This window comes from Notolepis coatsorum (assembly GCF_963971535.1).
Source record: "Notolepis coatsorum genome assembly, chromosome: 17".
In the NCBI taxonomy this organism is placed as follows: domain Eukaryota; kingdom Metazoa; phylum Chordata; class Actinopteri; order Aulopiformes; family Paralepididae; genus Notolepis; species Notolepis coatsorum.
Window position 1 is genome coordinate 107,120,090 of NC_140181.1, and position 11,030 is coordinate 107,131,119.

Below are 11,030 nucleotides of genomic sequence, written 5' to 3' on the forward strand. Positions count from 1 at the left end.
TTCACCAGCGCTGGACCTCCCTCCCCTCTCAGAGCTCTTCTCCAGAGCAGCCCCCAGGCTCTGGACCTCCCTCCCCCAAGACATTAGAGCAGGGGTTCCCAAACTTTTTCAGCTCGAGACCCAAAAGAGAAATTTGGTGTTTCCCCCGGGACCCAAACTTACAAAAATACATCATGAATTGCCATAACATACATTTATAAACTACTGATAAAGAACACGACAAACCATGAATTTCAAATGTATATGAAATGTATTTATTTAATTATAAAAGTACATCACAGCAATAATCAGAGTGTAATGTTAAGTTTCTCACCACCTCATAACATATTTACATACAATTTTGAAACACTTTTAAATGAACAAACATGTTCTACTCTCCTTTCTATTTCTCACCCCTTTTTCAACTCTCCATTTCTTACCCCCCCCCCCCCCCTCCGTCCCTCAACCTTAAACCCCAACATTGAGCAACATTCTGATAAAATTGTACTGACTTATTAAAAAATTCTACTGACCTGACATCATGCTAGAAGGGGTATAATATTTAATCTATGGCACAATGAAATCTAATGAGAGGTATGTGGCTGGTTGAAGTTTTCAACCAGCAGATTTATTCTGGGCTTGGTTTTTGAAAGTGCTATTCTGAGGTCATGCTGAGCATTTAGTCTGTTTCTGTATTTGTTTTTCAGGTATGCTAGAGTAGAAAACCCAGATTTACATAAGTATGTGGTGCCAAACTGAATCAACACATATACAGCAAAAAATGTAAAAAAAAAAAAATTTATCATTATTTTCTTTTTCTTTTAATTGGCGACCCAATAAAAACGGGTCCGCGACCCAGGGTTTGGGAAACGCTGCATTAGAGACTCGGAGTCCATCACAGTTTTCTAATCCTGCCTTGAGACTCATCTCTTCTCCATTGCCTTCTCTTAACCCCCCATGTGTTTCAAGTTTCAAGTTTCTTTATTAGTTGTCACAGTAAAATACAGAATGCTTTTCCATGAAATGCTTTTTTTCTGTATGAGCTCCTGGGAATGTGTGCTAGATAAAAATAGATAAAAGGTATAAAATAGAAAGTTAAAAGTACGTAAACAAAGTGTTCAGTCAATATACATATATACAACGGAGTAAAAAAGAGTAACAGTAAGTTACAGTACATGTCCGTTTGTCTCTCTACTTTCGCCCCTTAGTGTAAATCGACTTCTAGTCCTAGTAAAGTGCTATATAAATCACATTTCCTCTTCTTCTTCTTCTATGAGACCGAGATATTTTTCATCAACAAACGTGTAGTATAGCAAATTAAATGAGTACAAGCGACATTGAAAATCATTAAAATCTTCTAATGGAACAAAATGTTCTAACTTCTGTCTGTACGGGGCATACTATTTAAAACCGCTTTTCCTGGCGCATCTAAAGCCAAGTAATCCTGTGACCTACTACCATGATGATCTGTGCTGTATTTATTTAAAGATTTATTTTTTAGCGTTTATCGCTTTATTCTACTGGGCAGTCCAGTAGAGAGAGAGAGAGAGAGAGAGAGAGAGAAGTGAAATGGGAGGCAGAGTGGGGGGAAGACATTCAACAAATAACGATGGGTTCGGGAATCGAACCCGGGTCGGCCGTGTTATGTGGTTCACCACTGAGGCGCCCTGCTGTATTTATTTAAAGAGCAGATATAATGGGGAGGTTTCATAAGCAGAGCCCTGTAGATAAATAAAATGCATTGCAGCACCCTTCTTCTCTTAGTTAGAGGCCATCCCACCTTTTCATATCAAATAGAATGGTGAGTGAGACATGCATCTCCAATGATGAAACATTGCTATGATGCACAGCATCTAGAGGTTTTAACCCTTTCACTGCCACACTACAGAAGGTTAACCCTTTACTATCACACTACAGACCTTCTGTAGTGTGGCAGTGAAAGGGTTATCCTTCTGTAGTGTCGCAGTGAAAGGGTTAACCTTTTGGTAGAGTGACAGTGAAAGGTTAGGGGTGGGGGGTGGGGGGGCATGTATGTACAGAATGTCACCATAATATAATACAGACATAATTGTTGATTGTACAATAGTCTTCTGACTGGCAAAAAAAAATTATTAGTTACAAGAATCCAATTTTTACTTTTTAGAAGGGTGTTCCACATTGGTGTAAAAATAGAGCCTATTATCTAACCAAATTCCTAAATATTTATACGATTTTCAATTTGAGAACCTTGAAGTATGAATACCAATATTGGGGAGTATTGCTCACACAAGACCTTGAAAATAAAACGCAGACTAAAGTGGCCAGTTTAACTCGATGGACGCCACAGCGATATGCGTGATGTGTTGTTAAAAGGCAGACGCTCTAAAATATATGGCGGTGTTTGCAGGGCTATAACTATATTCTATATTATAGCTATGGATACAATACTATGGCCCATTTGGCATAGGCTATCTATCATTCAATATGTGTTAAAGAAATAATTTTTTCATCCATACATTCCCGTTTTATACCATGGTGAATATGACGCTATGCAGCAATATGTGCAAATCACTAAACACGTTGCCGTTTCTCGCCTGTACACGCTACTATTTTGAAATCACATCTATATTATCGGTATTATGTTTCATCATGAATGCATGAAAGGGTGCGGGGGGAGGTAGTTTTTTGATGCTTTGATCGTCACCAACGTCATACGCTGTGGAGTAATGTTACAGACACATGTTGTGATCGAGGTGAAGTCATGATTGGATCACAGCAGGATTGATACCATATAGGCCTTACCTTCACTAGGATGTACCCCAAAAAGAATATTCCAATTATCTGATCGCGAGTCCCAGTATTGGTGTCGATCGTGTCGCCAACATAATCCACCACACATCATGCACCGGGAGCAATTCATGCTTCTCAATCCGACCGTTATAACCGCCCCCCCCCCCCCCCCCCCTTGCCCGACCAATAATAATCCAACCGGAGACTCTTGACAAAAAAAAAAAATTGCTAGATACTGCCACCTGGGTGGATGCGGCCGGTATTGCACTTTGACATTCTCAGGATGATTCCCCATGTTAACCCAGATGTCCGTGTGCCCGTAATGAATGGACATATCGAATAAAAGAAATAACGATGAAAACCCGACTATACTAGGGTCTGGCGCTGAACAGTTGGCGAGTTAACCCGACTATCATCGGGTCCGGCGCTGATTGAGTTAAGAGTGGAGACAGTTTGTATCATCTGCATAAAAATATACATCACAAAATTAAAAGTGGACCAAGAATAGACCCTTGTGGGACACCTTTACTAATTTCAAGTGAATTTGATTTAATACCATCAGCAACAACAGCAGAGTTGACCTTGAGAAATAATCATGAAACCAGTTAACAGTAAACTCATCCAAACCTATGGAAGATAGCTTATTTATTAAAATATGATGGTCAACAGTGTCTTTTGATAAATCAATAGAAAGTGCAGCACAGTGCTGACTGTTCAAGATAGTTAACAATATTATTTATTACTTAAGTGTTGTCGCTGTAACTGTACTATGTCCTGGTCTAAATCCTGACCTGATCTGAGCAGGTGGTAGGCTCTTTTTAAATTACATTTTATTTTTATAAAGATTTCATGATTTTCCAAAAAGCTGGTTCCATGATTGTATCTGTGCTCCTCTCTCCTCAGATCATCTTCATGGTCTTCATGGTCTCTGTGCTCCTCTCTCCTCAGATCATCTTCATGGTCTCTGTGCTCCTCTCTCCTCAGATCATCTTCATGGTCTTCATGGTCTCTGTGCTCCTCTCTCCTCAGATCATCTTCATGGTCTCTGTGCTCCTCTCTCCTCAGATCATCTTCATGGTCTCTGTGCTCCTCTCTCCTCAGATCATCTTCATGGTCTCTGTGCTCCTCTCTCCTCAGATCATCTTCATGGTCTCTGTGCTCTTCTCTCCTCAGATCATCTTCATGGTCTCTGTGCTCCTCTCTCCTCAGATCATCTTCATGGTCTCTGTGCTCCTCTCTCCTCAGATCATCTTCATGGTCTCTGTGCTCCTCTCTCCTCAGATCATCTTCATGGTCTTCATGGTCTCTGTGCTCTTCTCTCCTCAGATCATCTTCATGGTCTTCATAGTCTCTGTGCTCCTCTCTCCTCAGATCATCTTCATGGTCTCTGTGCTCCTCTCTCCTCAGATCATCTTCATGGTCTCTGTGCTCCTCTCTCCTCAGATCATCTTCATGGTCTCTGTGCTCCTCTCTCCTCAGATCATCTTCATGGTCTCTGTGCTCCTCTCTCCTCAGATCATCTTCATGGTCTCTGTGCTCCTCTCTCCTCAGATCATCTTCATGGTCTCTGTGCTCCTCTCTCCTCAGATCATCTTCATGGTCTCTGTGCTCCTCTCTCCTCAGATCATCTTCATGGTCTCTGTGCTCCTCTCTCCTCAGATCATCTTCATGGTCTCTGTGCTCTTCTCTCCTCAGATCATCTTCATGGTCTCTGTGCTCCTCTCCTCAGATCATCTTCATGGTCTCTGTGTTCCTCTCTCCTCAGATCATCTTCATGGTCTCTGTGCTCCTCTCTCCTCAGATCATCTTCATGGTCTTCATGGTCTCTGTGCTCTTCTCTCCTCAGATCATCTTCATGGTCTTCATAGTCTCTGTGCTCCTCTCTCCTCAGATCATCTTCATGGTCTCTGTGCTCCTCTCTCCTCAGATCATCTTCATGGTCTCTGTGCTCCTCTCTCCTCAGATCATCTTCATGGTCTCTGTGCTCCTCTCTCCTCAGATCATCTTCATGGTCTCTGTGCTCCTCTCTCCTCAGATCATCTTCATGGTCTCTGTGCTTCTCTCTCCTCAGATCATCTTCATGGTCTCTGTGCTCCTCTCTCCTCAGATCATCTTCATGGTCTCTGTGCTCCTCTCTCCTCAGATCATCTTCATGGTCTCTGTGCTCCTCTCTCCTCAGATCATCTTCATGGTCTTCATGGTCTCTGTGCTCTTCTCTCCTCAGATCATCTTCATGGTCTCTGTGCTCCTCTCTCCTCAGATCATCTTCATGGTCTTCATGGTCTCTGTGCTCCTCTCTCCTCAGATCATCTTCATGGTCTCTGTGCTCCTCTCTCCTCAGATCATCTTCATGGTCTCTGTGCTCCTCTCTCCTCAGATCATCTTCATGGTCTCTGTGCTCCTCTCTCCTCAGATCATCTTCATGGTCTCTGTGCTCCTCTCTCCTCAGATCATCTTCATGGTCTCTGTGCTCCTCTCTCCTCAGATCATCTTCATGGTCTCTGTGCTCCTCTCTCCTCAGATCATCTTCATGGTCTCTGTGCTCCTCTCTCCTCAGATCATCTTCATGGTCTTCATGGTCTCTGTGCTCCTCTCTCCTCAGATCATCTTCATGGTCTCTGTGCTCCTCTCTCCTCAGATCATCTTCATGGTCTCTGTGCTCCTCTCTCCTCAGATCATCTTCATGGTCTCTGTGCTCCTCTCTCCTCAGATCATCTTCATGGTCTTCATGGTCTCTGTGCTCCTCTCTCCTCAGATCATCTTCATGGTCTCTGTGCTCCTCTCTCCTCAGATCATCTTCATGGTGGGCCGAGGATACCTGTCTCCAGACTTCAGTAAGCTCTACAAGAGCTGCCCCAAGGCCATGAAGAGGCTGGTGGCCGACTGCATCAAGAAGGTGAAGGACGACCGGCCCCTCTTCCCTCAGGTGAACCACCGCTTAACTCATTCAGCGCCAGCCTGTATCCCCATCCCTGCTGTCAATGGGCCACGCTTTAACCCTTTCACTGCCACACAACAGTCTTTCACTGTGACAATACAGAAGGTTAGCCCTTTACTAGGGGTGGGACGATACATCGATCCAGATCGATATATCGATCAATTATCAAATAGGATCGATGCAACGTAAAAATATCTATTCATATTGCGATACTCTTATTTTGAAAATCCCCTGGTGAGCATATCCGCCCGGTCGCAACAACAATATCTCTGTGTGTAGACGTTAGACAGCATTGCTTCAGAGTCCGCCTATTTTGCGACCCGAATAAGTGGCTGTTGTTTTTTCCCCCACAACGGGTAAAATGCATCTAACATGCTTTCCATCCTCGCCATTCCTTTTTTTTTTTTTCACTTTTTTCTCCCATTTTCTATATTTTCCTCCCATCCCAATTTCGTATCATCCAATTCAACCCTCCCCTGTCACGGACGCTGTTTCTTGCCTCCCACAAGCCGGCTGCAATGTGGACTAAGTCATACATAGCACAAGTCCCCTCCGGTACTTGAGGTAACAGCAGTCGCATCTTTTCACCTGCGCAGCTCGATCTCTCAGTGTCGAGGAGTAACGCGTGGGAGGCTCACGCTGCCCCCGACACTTCCTGATTCTACTGCGCAGGTGCACCAACCGACCTGTAGGAGTCGCTGTCCACAACGCCCGATCCCCACCCATCAGTTTCCCACCCCCTAATATGGCCAATGTGTATTAGTACGGACGACCAGCCAAACTGAAAGCAAATGTGGAGCGCTGGGCTCGAACTGACGAGCCCAGCGTCAGTTCGCAGTGAACAGGAGGTCTATTTGTATTAAAAACAATAGATTGTTTTTCATTTAAATGTCTGGAAGAGCTCAAAAATAAAAATGTCAAATGATATTTCCATTGCCTTTTTTTTGTTGATTTAAATGTTACTGATTGTGTTAAATGGGCATATAATATCGTCTCATATCGATCGCAGGCACCTGAATCTAATCGTATCGTGGCAGACTTTGTGATATCGGAAAATATCATATCGTTGTCCAAAGAATCGATATCGTATCGTATCGTGATGAAACTGGTGATTCCCACCCCTACCCTTTACTATCACACAACCGACGGCGATGCTCCATCCGCGGAGCTAATGATGCTAATGATGGAGCATCGCCGTCGGTTGTGTGATAGTAAAGGGTTAACCTTCTGTCGTGTGGCAGTGAAAGGGTTTAAAGATAGGCATTTTCACAATGCGTCACGATGTTTGCAGAGCTATATCTATATTTCTATATTATAGCTATGGAGACCATACTATGGCTCATTTGACAGTCTATCTCTCGTCCAACATGTAAAAAAGAGTAAAAAAATGTCTAGTGCTGTCAGGCGATTAAAAAAAATTATCTAATTAATTACAGGATTTGTAATTAATTAATCTAATTAATCTCATTTTAATCGCATAACCATTTTATGCCTGATATTCTATAATCATATTTCAAATTGCATGTGTCCGGATGGCAGAATTCAGTACTGTATCTACAAAACCTTCTGTTTAATCATCTTCCATCTATTAATTTGCTTTTTTTCAGGTCTGGTCAATTTGAGCATAGTGTTATTCACAGTCAAAGATAAAAAAAAAATATGTAATTGATATTCTCATTTTCGTTCATTACAATTTACTCAAGCCTAGTAACAGACACAGTATTTCTGACACTGAGAATACATTCCCTGAGATCCATAGATGTCCCTAGAATCAGATACCAAGAACATGCAAATGGACCATATTAAAAAAGTCTGTAAATGTGTATTCTACGTTCTTATGGAATGAATAAGATAAAAAAAAATTACTGGTATATAAAAAAATCTTTTATCTTTTTTATACATTTTGAGTTAATTTTCATAACGAGATAATTTGCTGTGTAATTAACACTTTAATCGCCATGGGTTAAATTCTTAATATACCATCCTCCGCCAGCTCTATTTGTCTATGGAGAAGTTCCCCTTCTTTGCAGGGCTATAACTTTTTAAATTCTATTGCTACATTGCCATTATTATGGCCCATTCAATGTCCTATATGTATTGTTCAGGGTGTAGCAACGTTAAACTTTTTCATTCACATATTCATACTAAAATATGGTCTAAAGTATAAGTATGTTTTTATCGTTTTCTGCAGCTTTCTTCAGAACGTGATTTATAGCCCTAAATGCATTATATTGATGATCAAATACAGTTTGGTAGGAATCTGTGCGAGATAAAAAGTTTCAACTGGACGTACTTCTAGAAGTTTCTACGCATCATCTGATGTTGACCGGATGGGCGGGGGATCGTTTATAATTCCGTGGGCAGCGTTGGATGATTCATCCAGAGTGGGTCATATGTTCATCAGATCAGTTAGTATAGAATACGTTAGAAAATAACGCTGAATCTTACCGTGGCTTCCTCGCGCCGCTGGCAGATGAGCGTGGAACAGATTTTTTTCTATTATGGGATGTAGAAATGCCCGATCCATTTCCAGGTTGTATAATAGTATATACGTCCAAATAACGTTGTTTATTGAGTTAGGGCGAGCAATCTATTATCCAGTGTTTCAAGATGGAGTCGCGGGAGCTATAGCGAGTGGCCGGACCACATTTGGATGAGTACTACCGGTTCAAAGGTTAATATCCGGTTGGCGATCTGCCGATCGGCCACCAGATGGCACTCTTGAACCGCTAGAGAGTTGAGAGGAGATCAGCACTGTGTCTCAGGGCTCCGGAAAGGAAATATGATTTCGATGACAGATTTTTGAAATATTGACATCAAAGACGAGTTACGGCGTCTTCGGCAGAATGAGCATGGCTCGGAATGACGCGAAAACTCGTTTTCGGCGACCATAGTGTTAATGAATCTATTTAACGCAATAAACTGACAGCCCTAATTCTTTCATGTATATGTTCACGTGTTATCCCGTGGTGAATATTGTATAGTTCCAGAGTGATCCGGGCTAATTCCTGGAAGATGAGTTATGGAGCGCTATGTGCATTTTGAACCACAGCTTAAGATACCGTCTCACTAATTCTGGGAATCTCTGGGATTTGAGCCAGTCTGTGCCATATTTCATATACAGTGTAATTTAGGGATGGGCAAAACTGACACAATTACTATTGGATAGTCACTGGGAACAATTCGATTACTCACTATTTGATTTAGTTTTTACTTAATAGCGAACGTGACTTTACCCTCGGTAGTGTGATAGTAAAGGGTTAACCTGCTGGTGTGTGTGGCAGTGAAAGGGTTAACCTGCTGGTGTGTGTGGCAGTGAAAGGGCCTTCTGTGTATTGTCGCAGTGAAAGGTTTAACCGTTTTGGTAGTGCAGCAGTGAAAGGGTTAATCAAACAAGCGAGCTAGCTGGCTGCTGTCATTGCTCAGCTGGATATTTTGGAGTCACAGCGGGCTAATATTTGCAGGAACAAAAGCATTAATTCCGAAGGTTTCATTGTTGATGCTTGAAATGTCTTGAGCTTCCATGCTAACGTAATGGATTCGTTTTTTTTACCTAATGACGAACGGGAGATAATCAAGTGAGCTAACTGCCTGTTGTCATTAGCTAACCGCTAATGCTAGCAACTAGGAACTAGCGTATTTCTGGAACAAAAGTATTCAGTCTGAAACATTACATCACTGATTGCTGGCCATGTAACATCTCCGGCCTCTCTTTCTTCACCTTTCTTTTCTGTTCTCCCAGCTGTTAAGACTGTTATGCTACCTGGCTAGCAAGCTGTACCCAGCATGCCGTTCAGCGGTGTAACAGTTAATAGGGTCCCCTCTCGATACACTAATAAAAGAAAAATTATTCAAATGTTGATTTTAGAATTCGAATGCCAACGTAATGAACGAAGGTCCGAACGTTCAAACGTTTGGGCTCAGCCCTAGATCAGGAACTTATTTCTTCACATATCCCTGTCTGACACACATATATGTAAAAGTTATGTAACCGTTTCACCAGAGGGTCACGGCAGGCGAGGGGGACACATCAACACGACACATTAGCTGCCTATCGTGGATGTGGAACCTGCCAGCTTGCGGTTTACACGATGGTCCCTCGTTCCATCAAGCCACCCCAATTACAGACCCGTTTATATATATAGAGGGAGTTGTACTAAGTAAGGGATAATGTCGCAAAATAATTGACCGACACAGAGTTTAAAATACAGAGCCGCCTCGCCGAGGTGTTTTAAACGTCAGTGAAGGTCAATTATTTTCCGACAATGACAGAGTATATAGGCTATACATTATCCCGCTTATTACATTGCTAACTTACTAACAATATACATTCATTTTACACCATCGACGAGACGAGATCAAATGCAGACGCAGTTCTGTTCTGTCGTTCTAAAGTAGGTGGCTCCAGCTTGGCACTGATTACTGTGATTAGTGCAGCTGTGCATATGGAATCAGTGGGCTTGATTACTCCAGCTGCGCGAAAAACAATAATCACCGGTGGTTATCGAAAAATAATTCACCGCGCTGTCAGGGGGGGGGGGCTATTGACCAATCACAATCGAGCATTTCGGCGAATGTTAAAAAAACGCCATGTAATAATATGTCGTTATAAAGTATATCTTTCGTGTTCTGGCTTTTTCCCGGGCAGATCTTGTCGTCCATCGAGCTGCTCCAGCACGCCCTGCCGAAGATCAACCGCAGTGCCTCCGAACCCTCCCTGCACCGGGCCGCGCACAGCGAGGACATCAACTCCTGCACGCTGACCTCCAGGCTGCCCGTGTACTAGAGACGTACCCCCCGAGGGTCCCGCTGTGCCTCAACGACCTCCTCTTCCTCCCCGCTGTGCCTCAACGACCTCCTCTTCCTCCCCCCGAGGGTCCCGCTGTGCCTCAACGACCTCCTCTTCCTCCCCCCGAGGGTCCCGCTGTGCCTCAACGACCTCCTCTTCCTCCCCCCGAGGGTCCCGCTGTGCCTCAACGACCTCCTCTTCCTCCCCCCGAGGGTCCCGCTGTGCCTCAACGACCTCCTCTTCCTCCCCCAGAGGGTCCCGCTGTGCCCCAACAACCTCCTCTTCCTCCCCCCGAGGGTCCCGCTGTGCCTCAACGACCTCCTCTTCCTCTCCCAGAGGGTCCCGCTGTGCCCCAACGACCTCCTCTTCCTCTCCCAGAGGGTCCCGCTGTGCCCCAACGACCTCCTCTTCCTCTCCTTGAGGGTCCCGCTGTGCCTCAACGACCTCCTCTTCCTCCCCCCGAGGGTCCCGCTGTGCCCCAACGACCTCCTCTTCCTCTCCTTGAGGGTCCCGCTGTGCCTCAACGACCTCCTCTTCCTCCCCCCGAGGGTCCCG

At 43.8% G+C, this 11,030-nt stretch overlaps 1 protein-coding gene across 2 annotated transcripts in view; it reads left to right on the forward strand.

The window, feature by feature from the left end:
* Positions 1-10,584, forward strand: part of raf1a (Raf-1 proto-oncogene, serine/threonine kinase a) — a 59,090-nt gene extending 48,506 nt beyond the window's left edge. Inside the window, exons 16-18 of one of the 2 annotated variants that reach the window (XR_014620702.1) lie at positions 5,540-5,674; positions 10,335-10,528; positions 10,562-10,584. Coding sequence is in view for 1 of the 2 variants with exons in the window: in XM_084334105.1 (XP_084190231.1) it covers positions 5,540-5,674; positions 10,335-10,472 (273 nt within the window). In the remaining variant the exon portion in view is untranslated. The other variant, XM_084334105.1, reaches the window with a different exon arrangement.
* Positions 10,585-11,030: the final 446 nt, after the last annotated feature.